This window comes from Thunnus maccoyii, chromosome 4 (assembly GCF_910596095.1).
Source record: "Thunnus maccoyii chromosome 4, fThuMac1.1, whole genome shotgun sequence".
In the NCBI taxonomy this organism is placed as follows: Eukaryota; Metazoa; Chordata; class Actinopteri; order Scombriformes; family Scombridae; genus Thunnus; species Thunnus maccoyii.
The window spans coordinates 20,256,028-20,277,838 of NC_056536.1; the positions used below are offsets into that span (position 1 = coordinate 20,256,028).

The window sequence follows — 21,811 nt, forward strand, 5'->3', positions numbered from 1 at the left end:
TATTTAATGTTTTACAATTCATTTCTGGAAATTAGCAAAAAGACAAAAGAATCTTTTGGAGGTGAAGCTCATAAATGTAGCAGTCGATACAACATATAGGATATTGATATGATTTATTATAGATTTTCTTTTTAGAATCCTGCTGTGCTCATAGAGCTCGTATAAAAGCCTTTATCCCCAAAACGGCACATAAACATTTGATAAATAAATAGAAAAAAAATACATAGACAACCACAAGACATTATTCCTAGTTAATCACACATTCATTGGTGTCTATCTTCATTAGAAACCCATAGCGAAAAACCACAACAGCAACATTTCCAAGTTATACACAGTGTAGTGGCAGGATCCTTGCCAGGGAATGAAAATAAACACAGAAAAGTTCATTTCTGGAAATCAAACTGTAGACATTCTCAGAAATAAAAGCATTTTCCAACTTCCTTGAGCGTTATTATTCTCCTGTAAGCTAGGTGTTTGAATGTTTTGAAAATGATTAGTTTTGCCCAACAAGTTTCACTAGTTTTAACACTCCCATATTTCTCTTTGTTGCCTTGTAGCTGGAAGGTGCAGTAGTAGCTCATACGTCACTTTTTGTATTTTATTGTCATTAAATATGTATGTATATATGTTTTTTATACATAACCTGTGAATCATCAATGGGGTGCATACAAACATGGAAACCCAGAGAGAATTAAATCTAAATTAACAGTTCAAAGCAGCGATCTGCAGCTTTTTACAATTTCCACTTTTAAAACGGAGCCTGACAATTTGTTGCATCATTCCCCTGAAACAAAGTAAAACTTCAAGCTAGTGCCACACAGCAATGAACAATACAAACGTGAAAAGGTGCTCTAGTATTGCTTTACATAGAAAATTTCCCTCCAAGCTTCCTTTCAGATCAAACATTTATAAATGAAACACATGGGAAAGGTTTTCAGGATCAACCAACTTTCTCATGTGCTGCTCAAACAGATTAGTGACAATATGGCATTCATATGGCGGAACGTCATTTTTCACATATTTGTTTTCCTCTCATCCAGTTTTTCTGAGGTTCCTCTGATTTTACACGTTCCAGCAGAGTGGGCACTGACTGAGACTCTTCTGTCACATAAATTTGGTGGCAGGTGAACAAACAAGGAGTGCATGTGACTGACACTGAAAAGAGTGCTTGTCTTCTGTGTCTAACACACACACACTCTTTCTCTCTATCTCTCACACACACACACACTCCCTCAATCCAGGACACACAATGTCCATTCATTGTTTTCTTATGAACTGAAAGTGTTTGTTCAGTTCACAGAAGTTCCGCTTCATCCTCATCATCCTCTGAGCCTGAGGGCCCCTGGCGAACTTCTTCGTACCACTTGTTGGTTAGGGTTTTCATCTGGATCCGGCCATGTAATAGGTCCTGTTAGACACACATTACATACAGACCTTCAGCACATATAAGAATGAACACAGAAATATTCACTTGAACAGTCAGAGGGGAGGACAAAATAACACATCTTACAATACAACAGCCCTGGAGAAAAATCCAATTTGCTGAATCTCTTGATGCTCTGTTTATGTTACAAGGTTTTGATTTAACATAAATTATCTTGTTGAGTTTCTTTTTGGCAGAGCTTGAAACTTTCCACTTTGTCAAATTACATACTTTTACACTGTTTATCACAATTAAACTGGCTGCTACACAAGGGAGTGTTGTTGAGCTGACTAACAATTGGCACTATGTGTCTCCTTCAACAGAATTAGCACAAGCTACAAAAAGCCACTTGACAAGATAATTGCTACATTTGCAAAACTAGAAACTAAATTATGAAAGAACTGAATCACTGCATCTGACAATCCAAACAAAAAACTATGAGCTTCGATTAAATCGCTATTTACTGCAGGGTTGTTGTACTATGAGACAATTCTGCTTGTTCCCTCTTCTGTTAATACTCTAGCCTGCAAACAGGCATCATACACACAAACGTGTATGCATACACTACACAAAAACAGGGCATCAAATACACAAATTGAGTGCAAACCAATATGCCTTGAAAACAATGAAATATGTTTAAGCGATTGTGGACAATATAATGCGGCCTCCCAGGTGACACAAAAGATTTCTGTCTCTCTCTCTCTCTCTCTCTCTCTTACCTCTTGTGTGAGCCTCCGAGTGAAGAAGGGGTTAAGGTACTTAGCATCAAGCCACATAAAGCCCTTCAGATCCTGTCTCTGGTAGATCTGAGCCTCATATTCCTCCTCTGTCAGCTCCGACAGGTGCTCTGACTCAATAGTATTACCCTGTAGAGAAAAGATAAATAGATAGAAAGAAATTAAAGAAGAGGGGCCAGCAAATGAGGCAGAGGTGAAAATGATGGAGAAGAAGGTGAGTGCGGGGGGAAAAAAAAAGTCAAAATGACAGGACAGCAGTGATGGTGCTCCCAGTGTGGAGGAAGATGAGGGAGGAAGAGCAGAGAGAGGAAATTATATCCAAGAGGGCATTAGAGGAAAAATGGAAGGTCAATAGATCTAGTAGCTGGCACCCCTGGGTGTAACACTGAGCTTCAAAAGACATCAAACATGCAAATACTGCACACACAAGACATTCAAAACACATGCCACAACCCAGCAATGACCTCAGCGGTAGGATGTACTTCAAAAGAATGACCCATTATCTAGAGCTGGAGCTAACTGAGTAAACTGAAATATTAAACACAGTGGCTTGTATTCTGGTGTGTCAGGGAAATTGTATTAATGCCAATAGTTAGGGTTTATTTGTACTTGTAAGTGTGTGATGAGAGTAGTTTGCTCCCCGCTGAGCTAGTGTCCTTCATGCAAACCGCAATCAACCCTTTGATGTTTTTCCCTCTGAAGAGAAGAGTAAAAGTCTGATGGCAGCTAGTATCTACGCAGCCAACAAACTGTGTGTGTGTGTGTGTGTGTGTGTGTGTGTGTGTGTGTGTGTGTGTGTGTGTGTGTGTGTGTGTGTGTGTGTGTGTGTGTGTGTGCAGATCTAAGTGAAATCAAAGCACTTCATTCATTACCATTTTCTCTGTCTTGCTGAGATTGATGTCTTTTTTGTTCTTCCGCCGTGACTGGCTCTCCTCAATGTCCATGATGCGGATGAGTGGCATGGTCCCGCCTCCCATGAGGAGGATGGTAAAAAGCACAATGATGATGGTGGTGGTGCCAATTAGCTGGCGCTTCTCAATGGGTTCCAGGCCCAGATGAAGGCTCAAAGCGTAGGGGATAGCTCCTCGCAAGCCTACCAGACGGAGGAAAGAAACAGTCAAACGGCTACCTATGTGAGAACAAATTATCTTTTCATCCTCATAAAAATACATGATAAATATTATTCTTATTCTACTATTATCTTAACTGTTCTTTCTTTCTATTTACAGGCTGGTCAGCAATGCAGTTTATAAATTAACTCGGAGGTTAATGTGTAGCAGCACCGTGGGACAATTTTGTTGAGCTGACGCTGGGCCGAGATGGAACATGCACCTGTTTTTCTACTTGCGTTGTTGTTGAAAAGGCCTGCTGCGAGCTGGTAATAAAACTATTCAGGTGGTTCAAAATGCTGCAGCTAAAATTTTAACTAAAACAAGAAAATTCAACCATATTAAATCAATTTTAGCTTCCCTTCATTGACTCCCTATTTACGTTAAATCTGACTTGTCGACCTGTCGAGCCCCCTTTCTCTGGAATAATCTTCCTGCTGACATCGAACAGTCTGACTCTGTTTAGTCCTTTAGATCTAAACTTAAAGCTCATCTTTTTGCTTTCAATTCTAATTAGTTGCTTATTGTTTGATAACTTCAAGCTCTTCTACCTGTTACTATGAATCGCCTGGCAGGTCTCAGTCTCATTGAATTTATGAAGCCTTACCAAGTCCGTGTCTGTCCGACTGCAAGATTACTGTAAACTTTCTGCTAACCATTGAGCATCCTAGCTGTGTGCCTATCTCTCTGTCTCTCTGTTCTTCTCCCTCTCTGTACTGGACCACCGGCCATCCTGGGATCGCTCTCTCTCCCTTAGCTGTTGATGCCTCATTTCTAGATGCTTTGGATCTGGATCTTCGTCCTCCAGGAGACTCCACCTCACCTCCTGTCTCTGTCTTTCCCTTGTTTGTGTATGGTTTTCTTCTCTCTCTTCCATATGTGTGAATGGTGTGCCTGAGTTTTACCTCTTGTCCGTATTTGTATGAGGTTTCTTTTTTTTCCCTTTTATTTATGATTTGTGATATTGGGCTAGATACATTAAATTGACTTGACTTGAGAACTGCCAAGCAGTTTTTGATTTTTTCAGAATAATAAACTTTGAATGAGAACACATTCTGTATGGGCTGGCCGCTTGCTCGCACTCTGCTTGAGCTAGATGCCAAAGCCATATCAAGGTAAACCCCAAACAACCCACTGCCAATTGGGATTTTCTGTCTTGTCATTATTTTGTAAACACTGTAATGTTGGTGTAATCATCCTCAGGCTCTGAGGATGATGAGGCAATGACAGCCAAGACACTATTAAGGGCCAACTCCCTGTTTTTCTTGTAACACACACAAGGTTCACTGTGTCATCTCACCGCTAAACCACATGATGAACATCATCTTAGGTGTGATCTTGTGGTCTCTGAAAAAGTTAAGTAGGAATGACAGAGGGAAGATGTTCACGGCGCGGCCGAGAAGAACAAGGACCTGCAGAGAGAACAGCAGCTGTCAGACTGACAATGATGGGAAGGACCAAAAACACCAGGAATGTGGTTAAATTGGCGTCAATACTCAGATAACTTCACTTACTATGCACCAGATGACAAAGGATATTTCAAAGTTATGAGGGAAGCTGAAGATGGAGAGACCAAGGAAGGCAAACACACATGTTTCTGAAGAGAAAAGTTAAAAATAATGTTCAGTACACCTGTTTAATTAGAACAGACAGGAAATTGAGTGGATAGGAGGAAATTTACTGACCACACATGAAGGCCATGGTGCGCAGTGTCTGCTGCATGAGGATCTGGGTGACAGGAGACAAGTTGTGATGGGTGTAGTGAGACATCACAATTCCCGCAAACAGGATGGACATAATACCTGTAGGTGGAGAGAAACAGGTGGGATTAAAAAAAATGATAGTGGTTTACAAAAAATTATACATACAAAATTCTTGTCAGTCAGGCACAAGTGTGCACCTACCAGACAATTTGATGCCCTCTGCCAGGCCATAAGGCAGGTACGCGAAGATGATCATCATGCCAAACTCCAGTGAAGGAGTCTTCCTCAAGTCAAAGTGTTTAAGAAACTGGACAGTGAGTTAAGGAATTTCAATGCTGTAAGACTTAAAAGTTAACACAGGAATATAAATTCACAGAGACACAAACACAAAGTCTGGATACAAGAGCCGAGATGAGTCCAGTGAGGGTTCCCAGAGCAGCAGAACCAAAAAACATTTTGAGGAAATAACCCAACGCTTGCACAAAAGTCTCCCAGCCTGTTACCATGGAGTTGTCTGAGCGGGAAAAGAAGCCCTCTGCTGTGCTGAAAGACCAAAGAAAAAAAGAGGAAAATTACTAATACAGCCACAATATCACTTGTAATACCTCCATCTCACATCAGAGGGCAGAGTCACTCCACCGTTTGATCCTACAAACTTGAATCTGAGCTTGTTAGGATTTGGGTGTATACACAGTTTGTAATCCCACCAACAAAAGAAACCTTTAGCCAAACAGAGGTCAGCTGTATCATATCATCCCTTCAATGACTTAACAGGAGTAGTAATTTGAAGGAATTTATTGTGACATTTTGCCAGACACAGAATGTATCTGGTTACTATCTAAACCACAATAATGAGTTTTTCAATGTCAAATGTAAGTTTAATTACATCTTCAATAGTACTGTCACTTTAAAGCATATCTACAACCCAAACCATAAAGCAACAATAAACTATAATGACATTAATGCTCTACAACATCTGTGAGGTTTCTCAACAAATACAGCTGTCATTCCAGTCAGCTACCAAAGTCTCCCATTTGATTTATTCTTAAAACTTAAATTTTATTGTGTGAGAAGGATTTATCATCAAATTTGCATATGAAAAATATCACTTTGGATGTTTTATTATTATGATGTGGTTGTGACACCACTGTGACTGTTTAAATCCTTTTTATAATTAATAATTATCCAGACAAACAGCGAGACAACACAATGTACTTAATAATCTGACTGGGATGATTATTAACAAGCTCCCAGGCGGAAGCGATAGCTGCATGGCAGTAATGAAAGACTGGGCCAAATTGTAAAGTAGTATTCTAAGAAAGCCAGGGGACGAGGTGCTAACAACAAGCAAACTGCCAGGGCTGTTCAACCTATCTATTATTCATGCGTTCATTTACTCTACGGGGGTATGCAGACACTTGAGATCACTTTGCACATTTAGCTGGTTGTGAGTAGGAGAGATAAGGCAGCATAAAGTGAGTACAGAGACAGTAGATAGGATGACACAGATGCATACAGTACAAACAAGGGAATCCTGCCAACTGTACTGTTTGCGTCATACTTGTCCATCAGGATTTTGTTTTTGTGTTGTTTGTCGACAGAGTACAATCTTGATAAACAATTCTGGGAGTGTGATACTCTAAATAGACTATCCTCTATGTCTGCAAAAACTGTCATTACACTTGTACCGGAACACATGGGCATAAAAGGGACTTTTTTTTGGTCTCATTACTGGAAACCTGACTTTCTGGTTTGAAACATATCTGCAACACATTCATAAGATAAGAGTCCTAGCTATTGGACATTACATTTAAGAGAATTTGATGAAAATGTACCCACATCCTCTGTTGATGAAACCAATAAAATAGGTCACTGGTTATATTCTCCTCCTCACTTCCTGTACACAGCGTAGTCAACAAATGGCAGCTGGGGTTCAAAGGTTGGAAAATGTCTGACTACACTTCCGCTGACATTTACAATGGTGGCAAACTGCGACACTGCTACTTTTACTGCATCAAGTAAGATAATTGAACCCTGAGGGTAATTTAAGTCCTCATAGCAGCAAATTATAAAATAAATATAGCCACACGCGGCAATTCGCAGGTTCAAATCTTTTTGCGCTCAACTGCAGGAAGCAGCTCAATTGGCCAAAATTAGAGCTGTGAACAATAAGAAGCAGTTTTCAAGCGTCACAAAGTTTCACAGCTAGTTTAATTCTGTTTAAAGAAGGAGTGAGACCAATCACATACTTGTTTCACCATCACAAAGCCTGCAGGACTTGAATAATTGCGTACTCAAAGTTCCACCATTTGACCCCCCTTCATCAGATTTGAATGAAACTCGGTGTGTAAGTTCAGGACATAGTGCAGGACGTCTCCAGTGAGTTTAATCAGGATAACTCAAAGGCAATTTTAGTATGTGATAGGCCATGCCCACTTACACCGATCAATATGGCGCTTCAGATTTTAATTAATACTCGCCCCAAGAGCATACACACCAGCTGGACTTGTGCGTCAAATTTCAAGTCAGTCGGACTTATGGTGTGAGGGGCGTAGCCTTTTGAAAATTGAATTTTTGAGCATTAATTACAGCGCCACCATCTGGCGGATTGGGCTCATATTTCTTGTGACACAAGCACATCATTTCCAGTTATTGTGCCAAGTTTCATGGTTTTAGCCCGTTCCAGCTCATGGCAATTTAAGCTGCATTGGGAGACAAATAATGACGATAAACCGGCACAAACTAAAAATCTAACTCACTGAATAGAGCTGACAAACGTATGTTGATGCCTCACAGATGCATCTTAGCCTTCTTCCACAAATGACATTTAATATGCATGTATCTATGACTTTGGGAGTGTGTCTGTGTACGGCACTCTACATCTGAGCCTTTCATAACATCTGCAGCTGACATTATCTTTACAGTTGCTTTGGTGAAAAGCTGTGTAAACATCACACATGGGCAAATGTTATATGCCACTGTGTGCCCTAGAGAGTAAACACACCACGAGGGAGTGGATAAAGACTTACTTGGTAAGGACAATAGAGACAGCGTCGTTGAGGATGCTCTCACCAAACACCAACATGTTGAGGACCGGGTCCACGTTGAGGGCGTTAAAGATGGCGATGGTAGCGACAGGGTCCACAGCTGAGATCAGCGAGCCAAAGGCAAAGCTACAGCAGGGCAGAAGGGAGTGAGACTGAGTGGAGGGTAACAGTGAAACTGTGGTCAAAAGACACTTCTACTGGGATGAATGCAACTTAACGTACTTAAAAAGATATAAGCCAAAAAAGACATTTAATTTGTGTATGTCTGACTGTCTGAAGGAGGCAGACAGAAAATGCATTAAAAACACACTCACTCACTAGAGTAGTTAAAATACTGTTTTGAAAGAAAAATAAATAAAATTGCGGAGAATCTGTGAGGGGGGAAATGGGTGGATAGATATAATATGTGTTGGACCAAGAAGTCCAAAGGAAAAAAAAGAAAAAATAAACGGACACATCGTGGGATTTTCCCTACCAAAATCTTATCAATTCTAATCAGTGTCTTGTGTCCTGAATTCCCCCAAAATGTCATTAAAATCTGTTCAGCAGTTTTTGAGATATCCTGCAAACTAACACACAAAAAGACAAATGGGGCTGAAAACATATCCTCCTTGCTGAAGGTAATGAACAGGCAAAAGCCCTGAGTGATCTCAGGACACATGCACACTCACGCTGACTGTGCAACAACAACAAGGACGCACACTTCTGCGCAACAATAATCCTGAGCTTCTCTTAAAAAAACATATGGGTGTGGAGTCGCAAACTGCTTGTGTGTCAGTGATCGCTGGCACCTGGATTGTCTTACTGTTTGGAACTTCCTAATGGATATTAATAAGTTTATTTATATAGCACCTTTCAAGAGGAGACCTCACAAAATGCTTTACAATAAAAACAACAGCAACAGACATCAAATGCAGACATCCAGTTAAAAACACAAGGCAAAAACAGACATAAACAAAAGCAAGTCCAACCAAATTTGGTCTCAAGCTGCTTTTTAAAAGGTGTCCAAAGAGCTTAAGTCTAATGGGAGAGAGTTCCAAAGTTTAGGAGCTACAACCTCAAAAGCACAGTCTCCTTTTGTCTTAAGCCTCGAACAAGGGACAACCAACAAACCCTGATCCAAGGACCTCAGATTCCTACTCATATTATATGGCTGCAGTAGCTCCTTAATGTAGGCAAGTGCCTGACTATGCAAGGCTCTCGATGTGATTACAAGGATCTTGAACTGGATTCTGAATTTGATGAGAAGCCAGTGTAAAGACATCAGGATTGGTGTTATATGAGACCTTTCGGGGTCCTTGAACCACTTATCACTTGTAAGCAATGCAAGGATATCTTGCTAAGACAGGTGAAAAGGGAATTGCAATAATCAAGATGGGAGGAAATGAATGCATGTATAGTTATCTCTATCTCAGCTCTGGACACAACGGGCCTGAGTTTAGCAATATTTCTAAGTTAGTAGAAACAGAAGTGAACCAAGCACTTTACATGGAGGGTAGGTTTAACAGAAGAAGAAAAAGAGCCAAGTCACCTTCCGGACAACCATTTTTTCCTAAGACTCTAGCTATAAAAGGTAACATAGTTTTTTGAGAAGTAGTTGAACAGCGGCTTTTTTGAAACAAGCTGGGACATGACCAGATGTCAATGAGTTATTGATTATAGAGATCTCTCAGAATATTCTGAGATATTATGAGATATACTCAGAAGTTTCTGGGGGCTTCGTTCTTTCACATTTCACAGTAGTGTTGAAAGCTGAAGGTGTTGGTGGGTGGTGGCACTATGAAATACTATTGTCAAATTTCCACTGACGTCATCTTTGACAGAAATAGTGCTATTTATGTGGAAAAACCTACAATTACAGAAACGATATACCTACAGGTTTGGAGAGATTCTTTGTAATTCTTATACAGGGATGCAAGAAACATACTAAAAAAATTTGCATATGAAAAATATCACTTTGGATGTTTTATTATTATGATGTGGTTGTGACACGGACATCCAGTTAAAAACACAAGGCAAAAACAGACATAAACAAAAGCAAGTCCAACCAAATTTGGTCTCAAGCTGCTTTTTAAAAGGTGTCCAAAGAGCTTAAGTCTAATGGGAGAGAGTTCCAAAGTTTAGGAGCTACAACCTCAAAAGCACAGTCTCCTTTTGTCTTAAGCCTCGAACAAGGGACAACCAACAAACCCTGATCCAAGGACCTCAGATTCCTTCTCATATTATATGGCTGCAGTAGCTCCTTAATGTAGGCAAGTGCCTGACTATGCAAGGCTCTCAATGTGATTACAAGGATCTTGAACTGGATTCTGAATTTGATGAGAAGCCAGTGTAAAGACATCAGGATTGGTGTTATATGAGACCTTTTGGGGTCCTTGAACCACTTATCACTTGTAAGCAATGCAAGGATATCTTGCTAAGACAGGTGAAAAGGGAATTGCAATAATCAAGATGGGAGGAAATGAATGCATGTATAGTTATCTCTATCTCAGCTCTGGACACAACGGGCCTGAGTTTAGCAATATTTCTAAGTTAGTAGAAACAGAAGTGAACCAAGCAATTTACATGGAGGGTAGGTTTAACAGAAGAAGAAAAAGAGCCAAGTCACCTTCCGGACAACCATTTTTTCTAAGACTCTAGCTATAAAAGGTAACATAGTTTTTTGAGAAGTAGTTGAACAGCGGCTTGTTTGAAACAAGCTGGGACATGACCAGATGTCAATGAGTTATTGATTATAGAGATCTCTCAGAATATTCTGAGATATTATGAGATATACTCAGAAGTTTCTGGGGGCTTCGTTCTTTCACATTTCACAGTAGTGTTGAAAGCTGAAGGTGTTGGTGGGTGGTGGCACTATGAAATACTATTGTCAAATTTCCACTGACGTCATCTTTGACAGAAATAGTGCTATATATGTGGAAAAACCTACAATTACAGAAACGATATACCTACAGGTTTGGAGAGATTCTTTGTAATTCTTATACAGGGATGCAAGAAACATACTAATGCTGATTACAGTGACTAACACTCACCTATCAGTCATGGTCATTTTATAGATCACATCAGCCTGAGAAGAAAAAGAAAAAAAAACACACCAAAACCATGACACATTGTTAAAAGTTGCAACATAGATATCTGATCATGTCAACACCCATAGAGCAGGAAATATTCTGAACAAGGAAGAATACCGGTATTTGCGATTAATTGTACTTGTGTTGTAATACAAAGACAGTCAAAGAGGAACACTTGGAAAATATTTCATCATATACAAGCACAAACCTTTCCATTGAACAGGCCCTGGCCATGTCAGACTTGTTGACAGATACTACTACAATCCTCACCTGCCCCAGGAAATAGATACCTCCTCCGACTATGAAGGCAGAGATAGCCGTGCCGATCACAGCAAAGAGGGTGATGGAGCCAATGTTCTGGAAGAAGTTACCCTGAACATACACGGAGACAGCTTAAGTATTCATAATCTTAGTAGCATGACATTTGAAGTTACATAGTGTTATGTAACATGTTGCCAGCATTAAAATGAGAAGTAGTCATCATTTCACTGTGGGTGATGAAACAGGATATATCTTAACAAGACAGTTGCCTTTTTTAACCCTGTTTAGGATTTCGGCAAATGAGGTCAGACGAAACAGGAAGCAGTTAATATCATTAAAGATAAAATGTGAGTCATCTTTTTGCATTTGTTGATTGATTTTAAACAATAGTTATAGTAATATATGATAATGCATGTAGATGGTAATACAGACTAGAACACATAAAAAACATAAATACAAATACTATTTAGCAATTCAAGGAAACATCAAAGCAGATCTGAGCTCCTTATGACTTTATGCTTTCATGTTATGGCCCATCTGAGGCATACAGTGAGCAAACTACAGAGAGAGCCTGCTTACTAAAAAACATTTTACCAGATTATTATTTTTCTCTTTCTTTTGGTGACTTAGATTGTGGCTGATTCTTGTTTTGCACATTTGGAAATTAGTCACAAAACTGTTAGCAAACTGCTTTAGCATTAAATGCTGGTGTATGCTGGTGTGAACTTTTACTTTTAAGTGCATCACATTCACAATGTGCCTTAGTGTTAACTTTCAGCTAAAGATCTTGAGCTGTGTAAATTCATCTTCATGCACACATTCTGTAGTACCTTATGTAAGGAGTATCCAGATTCAAAGATGATGGGCGGCAGGAGCAAAAGGAAGAACATGTTGGGTCGGAACATTTCCTCCTCCTTTTAGAGAAAGACACATACAATCCACATTTAGAAGTGCATATAGGGGAAATGCAAAGTTCAGTCAGTGTGAAGCTGGCAGTACTTTCAGATTCAATACATTACAAATCACTAAATTTAAAAGAGGAATGTAGCCTATAAAGTACAGCGAACATGTTTCATTAGAAAAAATGATTTGTTAGCCGACTGGGTTGTTATACATTCTGTCACGTTTGGTCATCTTTAATGAATCTACAAATGATCTTTAATCCAAACATAATTCCCAATGCTAAACAGCACCATTATATTCAGTTAATGATAAAAAACTATGATTGTGATTATTACACAATCCTCAACAAATATCTCCCACCATTCATCTGACTGATGCAAGTCGGTTCAGTACTCATCAGCTGACTTAATACTTAGTCATGCAAGGGGAAAGGGTGAGGAGCGAGGCCATGCCTGAGCTATGAGAAATAGCCCTTCATCTGACAAAACATATTTGGATGTTTACTTCAGGATGACAAACACACACACATACACACATATCAGGTGCTCGTCATGGGGGCGGGGGGGATGCCTGCCTGCCTGCCAGCCGATTCATGCATGCATTCAAACATGACCACTGACAAGACTTACACACATGCTGTAAAAAGACACGTGAGTAAGTACATATGCTTTTTCTTTTTTTTAAATCTCTGAGTCAAACACACACCCACTCACACACACACAGAGTATCCCAGTGACCTTAGCTCTGATTATTTCAGCGATATAATGAAATCATTGTTGCTTCTCAGCTAAATGGGCCAGCCCAGATCAGGCGTAGGCAGCATGTGCCCATGCATTACGCTCTGGCTGCCAATGTGTCTGTGCATGATGCACCATGTGTTCTTGTATTAAAGTGTGTGTGTGTGTGTGTGTGTGTGTGTGTGTGTGTGTGTGTTCTGTTCATAATCTATGTTAGTAATGTAAAAGTCAATATACGGTATGCATTAGTGAATGCTCATAGGGAAGATCTATTTCTGGGCCGTGCCTGACACTACAGTTGTGTCAGTTCTCAGTCAGAAAGATCGAAGAGGGCAGGCCCATATTTACCCCATCCAGTCAACAATCTCTCTCATTGTTTTATGGAAGCCAGTCTGGGCAGCTGGCTAGAGCCTCGACCCCAACAACCCCACAAGCAGACGGAGGATGACAATTACTTCCACATTTGATGTGGGTTTCCCTAAAAGTATGTATTTCTGTAAAAACTGCAGAGAAATGATTTGCTATAGTTTACCAATGATAGGTGAGATAAGAGCATGATCTACTTTCTTGACAAGAACAATTTTAATCTACAATTATATATTATTTGACATTTCACAGTATGAGCGCTAAAATTAACTGTTCAAAAGATCACAAAGAATAGTCCTGGCAATTAATCACAAAACAAGATGACATGACCAAATTCATATCTTCTCAGTTTATTATCTATTTTTTCCCATATAACCAAATATTCAGGATTAAGACACAGAAGAGGATGATGTTATAGGCAAATGAGATGAGACAACATTACAGCACATTGTTTAATTTAAGACCTGTGGCTGACAAAATGATAACTTTGACTCATGATAAATTTGCCAACATCAACCTAGACTTTTCTGACTACAAGCTGTTACAAGTAGGTCAAGCATAGGAGTAGCCTGTTGAGGATAAATGCTGGAGTAAAAGGCTATGCTCTTGCATACTTTGCCTTATTATCTATTCAAATGGTAGGAAAAGCAGACCTAAAAAGAAATGCTCCCAGGTTACAACTTTTTCTTGACATTTATCTCAGGCAGAACTCTACCATGCAGGGAAGAAAGGTCAGGAATGAATATTAAGAAGGTATGCCGCATGCACTGCAATGAGACAAAATTACAGCACATTGTTTAATTTATACATCTATAGCTGTACTCCTGCATGCATGCATGCATGCATGCATGCATGCACAAGTTTCACTTCCACATATTATAAGAATGTCTGCTGGAGTGACTGAACAAGCAAAACACAGATGTTGCATACACACATCTACACAAACTTAAATAAACAGATGTCTACAAGCTAGTACTTATGGGCTTAGACTCTAGCAACACTTGTAGTTTAAAGAGGACCTATTATGCCTTTCCTTGTTTTCAGTCATATATATGATGTTACGATGTCGGATGTTTATATTACACATGGCCATAAGTAATCCCTGTGAGCAAAAAGCACCTGAAGTTGTGCCAGAAATTTGTCAAACTTTTTCAGTCAATAAAAATGTCAGAAAATAATTTTTAAAAAATGCCCATTACAATTTCCCCAAGGCCCAGTGTGACATCTTCAGATTGGTTGTTGTGTTTAGTCAACAGTCCAAAACCTAAATATAATCAAGAAAAGCAGCAAATCAGCCCACTTGAGAAGCTGAAACTAGCAAATATTTGGTATTTCTGCTTGATAAATGACTCAAATGATCAATTAATTATTACATTTGTTGGTGGTTGATTTTCTGCTGATTGACTAATTTATTCTGCCCTAGACTTTAGGTCAAAATGCAATTGATTGCATTTCGTACTCCAACTTTCCTCCTGTTTTCAGGAGGAAAGTTGTGTACGGAGAAAGGGTAATGAGATTGCAGAAAGTCTGATATTGATAGACAGCAGAAAAATATATGTTGTAAGAGAAGGAAAGATGAAATGGATAAAACCAGAGAGCAGAAGATGGGCATACTCGGGGGAAGTGCTGAGACAGAGCTTGAACTAAATGAGAAAAGATGAATGCCAAAGATGAAGGGAGCACAGTTAAAAAAGGGTTGGGAGATAACAGAAAAATACGAGCAGGAATGATGGAGAGACCTTCATTCGGAGAACAGGCTCCCTAGAGGCTCCGCTTTGACACACAGTGACATCACCACATGGGAAAAAGACCCCTGAAACCACAATTAAAACTGCTCTCCCTGTGTCACTCTCTCTCCCCGGCGTGGGAGAGATCTATTAAAAGGATGCACTGCCCTTTGGGGCTTAAAAACACACCACTGTAGCCACTGAGGAAAAATGATGAGCCCAAAATTATTATCTGGAGTACACTGTAGATGCAAATATATTCGCCTATGTATCTCTCTCTGTGCTTTGCCTAAGAGACAAGTTGCTGCAAGCATTTTACTACGTAGCAGCATGCTATTCCTTCTTCAATCTGTGTCAGAGCACAGGGGAGAGATGGGCAGATGAGAGAAAGGGAAAAGCAGTGAACAGTACCAGAAAAGCACATAAGGGAGAAGCTTCTCTTCAGATGACTGGAGATAGAGGGGTTGGTAGTATAAAGCAAAGAAAACACATTGGTGGTAACTCAAAGCCAGTGATGACAGGATGCTGCTGCCTGAGGGGTTTCCACACTCTTGGTGGTTTGCAGGGCAGTGCTGGAAGCTTGCTAGATTAGCCAAGTGCGCCAGCTTTAGAAACATGCTAGTTGGAGGAGATAACGCCAGCATTAAAGGTAGCTACAAGCACAAAGCTGCATCCAGTTCAAACCTGCAAAAGTGACTAAAAAAGAAACAGAGAGAGAGAGAGAGTCTGTGACTCCCAGTTTATCAGGGAGGACAGATGACTTCCATTAACTGTGATGGTAAAACATGGACCTTTAAGTAAGTGCACCGTATGCACAATTTCAAAAGACTTGCCGCTGAAAAAAACTGATTGTGACAAAAAGAATTTGCCACTGGCTGTGTTACTCACTGAACAGGTTTCATGGTCCATCCTACTCTTTGGGGCTCTCTCAAAAACAAATAGGTCAGACATAATGGGTTTGCATCATGGCCCGAGTCTTTTGAAGTCTCCAAGGGCCTATAAATCACTTAACATATCCATGCGCCTGCAAAAAAGCTGCTGCATATTACAGTGTAACTTTGTTACATTCTACTCAGACAGGTTTTATGAAGCTGTATAGTTGTAGTAGGCTATGAAGCCAATGTCTATAAAGAGGTCTGAAGTTACATGCAAACACAGAGATAGCAGTCTGGAGGTTCACAGCACAGTGGCAAAGGGGGGAAAGGGGCTCCAGGGGCTCTGGTTACTGGGGCCGATGACTCAGCAACACCCTAGGGCCCCCAGGCTAAAAAACAATGGGCCCCTGTGTGTAAGAAACATTGACACAACCTGTCCCTCTTTTCCTCCCTCCCCCTCACTCTGCATATCTCGCTCTCGCTCTCTCTCTCCCCCTCTTGTTCATTCGTTCTCTCCCTCGCTGGCAGAGGAAAAGGAATGTTAATTAAAGGCTGTGAGAACCAGGAGAATAAAAATGAGGGTTCATAGGGACACAGAGGGAAAGACAGCAAGCAAAGAACAGTGTTTGTCACCATGGACAAGTAACAGAGTAGAGAAGAAGAGATGAGATTTGTGACAAAAAGCAGCAAACAAGAAATGAATGGCTGAGCAAAAAGAAAGGCGCACAAAGAGAGATGAATAACTGCAGCACAGATATGACAGATGTTTATTGGGTTGGGGTAGAGTAGAGAGGGGGGTTTCTGGGGAATTTTCTATGGGATAAATTGCATCATACAAGAACATGGAAAAGTGGTTATACAGTCTGCTCTGCTTGATGCAGTATAGTTTCAACAAGCCAAAAGTTTAGTAATGCCGAAATTTGTCTCTGCCCCCTGTTCCAGTTAATATCAAGAATGTTGTGGGTGTAACTCTCATTAATGAATTTGAAACGAACACTTCAACTTCAAAATTCCAAGGGGTTACACTGAATGAGGTGCAATATCTACACAAAGCAGACTTGAACAAAATTTTGTTTGCGTGTGTGTGGAGGAATGTGGTTGTTTTGCTTAATGCTTAACAAATTAAAACCAAACCAAAGCACCTTCAACTGTGAATTGTGTGTTAATTGGGAACAAGATTTGCAGCCACTAAAAAATGGCCACAACAGAAGGCGCTGCGGAGCAAGGTGTTAACAAGGATTCAAGCTATACCTTCCAGTTGGCCAGTTCCTGGAACTCAATGATCTTGATGAAGCCTCCCATTAGAATGCCTAGAAAGAGGAAGGAGACACGAAAAACAAAACCACTTTAAATATTTTACTATATCAAAATTTCAGTGCAACCAGAGTGCAGAGTGAGAGAGTGCAAACCTGAGGCAAAATGCTATTTTTGTGGTTAAAACAAATGGGAGTCTGGCAAATGTCCACCGTAATTCAGGGATAGATTATAAACAAAGAGTGTAAAAGGTCTATTGTCTTAGTTTTGTCTTTGAGAAAGTTCCCTTGGGCCTTAGCTCTCATGTTACACAGCCCAGCAAAACACATTAATTAAAAGAGCAAGGAAGAAAACACAAAGACATATAAAGGGCAGAGAAAGAGATAGAGATAAGATGGAAAAATAAATTAAGTATGAGCATCAAAGCATTTAGTGAATATATAGGCAGATGGAAAAGGATAACACAGAGGAAGGCAGACAATGAGTAGATGGGCGAGAGGAAGGGATGAGGAAGGAAAAACAGTTCTTCCTGATTTGTAAGCAGAGTGTTATCTCTCCTTGGCAGAGTCCTGCCATGAACACTGAGACAAACTCCGTCTCATATGCAGTGCGTACGGGATGTGAGTGGAAAAGGCCCTCAGGGTCAAGATACCTTAGATGTGTGTCACTGAGTTTGAGTGAGTGTAACTGCACAAACATGTCAAGAGGGAGACACTGGAAGGCACCGCAGGAAGCTGCGTTAACCTAAAGTGACCTCATATAAGAAGCAAAACTTATCTCTGCAAAAAGGTGCAAGGCACTTCCTGCATTTTGGTTATCCTTTGCTTCTTAAACCATCTTAAAAGGTAAATATTTGACTAAGAGTAAAAACATTTTTGTGCAGTAACCTTTCACATGTCTAGATGTTTAAGTGACTGCTGTACTGACACAAATAGGCAAGAATGTTAGGAATTTACTACGACACACAACATATTTAAGAAAGCAAAAAAGGGAAGAGATGCCAGAGTAAAATATGTTAATCATGGGAACAGGTATTTTAGTTAGAGAGCTCAATTGAATTATTCATACATGCTCTAAAAAAAAAAAAAAAAAAAAAAGAGCAAAAATGGAGTATTCTGGGAAACTCTAAAATTAGTTTCAACAATAGTTTGCTGTCCTCAAACAAAAACTCTTAAATACAGAAACGTCACATACAAATTACTCACCAAGCGACACAACAGCAACACTCTCTGGAAGAAAATGCAGCTTGAACTTGATAAGCAGGTGCACCAATATGATGCAGATACCTGGGGTTAAGTGGGGAGAGCAAAGACCACAGAATGAATATTCAGGACAGATACATCCATGTCCAGACCATCATGTCACACCAGCTCAGATCAGCCCAAAAATAGCCACCACATCATATAGTGTTAAGATCTTCTTTCTGGCTGCTGTCCTTCACTATAACCTACAATAGACCGGACTGTTGTCCATGAAAAACATATCACCTAACTCTAATTTGATTTTCTTTCACTGCAAATCTTAATGGATACAACTCACACTTGAATGGACATCATATCAGTCTAATTATAAAAATATGTTATACAAATACACTTGCTTGACATACAGTAAATATGGCTACAAATCAGTTGCTTGGCATAAAAAAAAAAATCAGTTCTGAGACTGTACAATAACAGGTAATTGCCCACAATTAAAAAATGAACTTTGCTTGTGACAGTACAATGAGCAACCATATATCAATATGCTTAATCTGTGCGTATGCATATTAGCATAATTATGATGACATATATAGGGGAAAATATGATGCAGCAAATTAGAATATCTATCATAAAACACAGTTTATGCAACACTGAAACGAGCAAAGGTCAGTTCATCAGAGCTGGTTTGTTTTTTCATAAGGGATTAGTAAACAAGCACAGCTACTCAAACAGAGAAATGGTACACAGTGTTAATATGGTTTCAAGAAAGTGCTATGTAGGCCTAATGTGCCTTCTTAGTTCTTCTTGTATTCTTAGTTGTAATCTCACTAACTGACTCATATCCTCTTCAGTCAAACCACTGATAAGTTGATATTAACTATAGAAAACAAATATATGACTGTCTGCGCGTCTTCTCGTAGCCAATCAAATGTTTGTTACACTGAAATATTTGGTTCAAGACAAAATTAAGTGAATGAGTCTAATTGGTAACCTTATGCATGATTTATGTCATTTCCTTGGTCTGAGCCCTTACAGTTGTAAACATGTGACTTAACCTGCAGTGAACTAAAGTGCATAATGGGCACTTTGTGTGTCTGAAGAAGCACTTCATAGCATTACACATAATAATATGTAACCACATCCCTTCTGTTATCCACTTCCTTCATCCTGAATCACTGTCCACAGATTTGATTTAATGAAACACTTAAGTGGCTGTACATTTGTCCTCCATTATTAGCTGTATGAGGTCTAAGTTACGTATATTGGTTGAACCACAGTGATCATATTTCCAATTGTGGATATTTATTCCTCTCTATCCTGTAGGCTCGGAGGGACACTAGATTCTGCCTGGAAAACAAAGTGTGTGAAAGGTCTATGCTGACAGTAAACGATTTAACACCAAATGAGACAGAAAAGAGAGAGTCAGACAGATGTACTGTACAAAGACAGAGTAACAGAGACTACCAACCAATAACCAGCAGGCTAAAGAATATGGTCAATCCGCTGGACTGCTCTTCTTCTTGGGCTTTGACCCCTGTCTGCACAGGCAGAATGGGCTTAGGGGTTGGAGGTGCTGGGGTTGTCGGCTTGACAGTTGGTTTTGTAGAGTGGAGGGTCTCATTGGTATAGTTGTCAGTGTCATTGGATTTGCTGCAAGGAGACAGTCAGGAGAAAAAGCATGTTTGTGTGAAGCATACGATCAAAACATAGATAGATAGATAGATTATGCTCTTGATAGATCACAAATGAAAGAATTCACATCATGTTATTTTTAAATCTCTGTTGAACAATACTGTGTCATTGTTGTTGAGCAGGGGTACATCACTTTTCATAACCACCTATTGCATATCTGGTAGATGTTACAGAATTTAGTTCACAACTGCTTTAATTATTATGCCTTTTAAGCCCTGACTAAAGGGATTCAAAGTCAGGGACATAAGAAAAGTATAGGCCTATATGTATGTATTTAGAGGTGATTAAGGCAGTTTTTAGCCATGTCAAGGCAAGGTAGTTCCCTAAAATGCTTTTAATCACCTCACCTGTTTGATTTTGTGCCATTTTAAGTACTGCTTTTGCGTTGTCTCTTTTAGATTAAGCTGCTGAGAAACCAATGTTAAGGTCACTATAACTTATTAATGTCAGTAAGAATTAAGTTATTATATGAGTTTGTGCCACAATAAAAGACAAATATATGCAATACTTTTTTCTGTATTGAAAATGGAGATCAACAATTAATGTCAAGCTATTGTAACATTGGTTAACTTTTTGCATTATATTGGAAACCTGTTTAGTAACAATTTGAGTGCTAGCTAGCTAGCTAGCTTGCTAGATTGGGCTAAATTACTCCAAAGAAAGAGTACTGAAATCAATATTTATTTTCTCAAACCTGACAGACTGTCCATCCCTCTGCTGGTCGTTTAAATCGGGCCCATCTTTATTTTTATGTTGTGTTAATTTTCGATCGTTTACAGCCGGAGTAGTATCCTTATGGTTCACATTTCCTCCGTCGACATCTCTCTCAATCAGGTCCAACGAGTTTTCGCTCTCAACTCGCTCTGGCACGCATTTATTTACAAATAACAGCAATAGGGACAGCAACAAAACTTTGCAGCTAACGCCTTTCATTCTCAAACAAGCTGGTTTAAATCCGAAAGCGACGTTTTGTGATAAAAAATCACTGGCAGTTCCATGTCGACATGTATGTGTTGACGTCACTACTCCACTTCCTGCTTAAGCTTTTGTTGGGAGTTGTAGTCTTAATGTTAAAATGACGACGAGGACAGCAGAACGTGATTTGATGCAGCAGTAGTTGAAAATATGTATCTGGTTTTGTTACAGAGAATATGATTACACTTTCAATAATATAAATACAGAGTCGAGTGTCGATGATTCGCAATAATTCTTGTATACTCAATTTCCCATGAGCCATTGTAATGTAGCGTCAGCCGTCCGCTCACTGTTTCACAGTTATTGTAGTTTTAATGTAGCCTGCAGCTGCAAATTAGGCCACCTGTAGATGTAAGAAACACTAAAAACACCTGCAACTTAGTAGAGTCACAGCCTACTACCTTCGTGCAAAGGGAGGCATTCATAGCTTATTTTTAAAAGTAATGTAATCAAAATGAGTGATAATATAAAAATGAATAAAATTAAAAACTATGTAAAAAAAATCGGCCTGCTGATGATCATCTGCGTATACGGATTAATGAAAATCGCAAATAAGCTTTTAAAGGGCCTCACAACCTGAGCTGAGCTATTTATGAAAAAGATTTCAGAGATTTTAAACCACAAGTAAGATATTTGTGGGGAAAATGTAAAAAAAAAAAAAAGGTAGTCCCAGATTCCACCCAAAATCTTACACTTTTGGTCGGTCGATTAGGACAGTAGGACATGTAAGTT

The 21,811-nt window shown here is 39.5% G+C and overlaps 1 protein-coding gene across 1 annotated transcript; it reads right to left on the reverse strand.

Annotated features, from left to right (window-relative positions):
* Positions 1-96: 96 nt before the first annotated feature.
* slc9a8 (solute carrier family 9 member 8) lies at positions 97-21,146 on the reverse strand. The gene is made up of 16 exons (XM_042409511.1): positions 20,799-21,146; positions 19,881-20,062; positions 18,419-18,499; positions 17,211-17,269; positions 12,182-12,265; positions 11,361-11,462; positions 11,052-11,086; positions 8,002-8,145; positions 5,374-5,515; positions 5,174-5,279; positions 4,955-5,071; positions 4,784-4,866; positions 4,570-4,681; positions 3,033-3,253; positions 2,143-2,289; positions 97-1,408 (listed from the first exon to the last, which is right to left on the reverse strand). The coding sequence occupies exons 1-16, from the start codon at positions 21,035-21,037 to the stop codon at positions 1,295-1,297; spliced, it is 1,968 nt and encodes a 655-aa protein (XP_042265445.1). The 5' UTR covers positions 21,038-21,146; the 3' UTR covers positions 97-1,294.
* Positions 21,147-21,811: the final 665 nt, after the last annotated feature.

What these genes read in the sequence shown, in the direction of transcription:
- slc9a8 (XM_042409511.1), bottom strand. Translation starts at nt 21,037, where the DNA reads ATGAAAGGCGTTAGCTGCAAAGTTTTGTTGCTGTCCCTATTGCTGTTA. An exon ending in AGGAACTGGCCAACTGGAAG is followed by an intron (nt 12,266 to 17,210) that starts GTATAGCTTGAA and finishes TTTCTCTAAAAG; the next exon opens with GAGGAGGAAATGTTCCGACC. An exon ending in CACCATGGCCTTCATGTGTG is followed by an intron (nt 4,867 to 4,954) that starts GTCAGTAAATTT and finishes TTTTCTCTTCAG; the next exon opens with AAACATGTGTGTTTGCCTTC.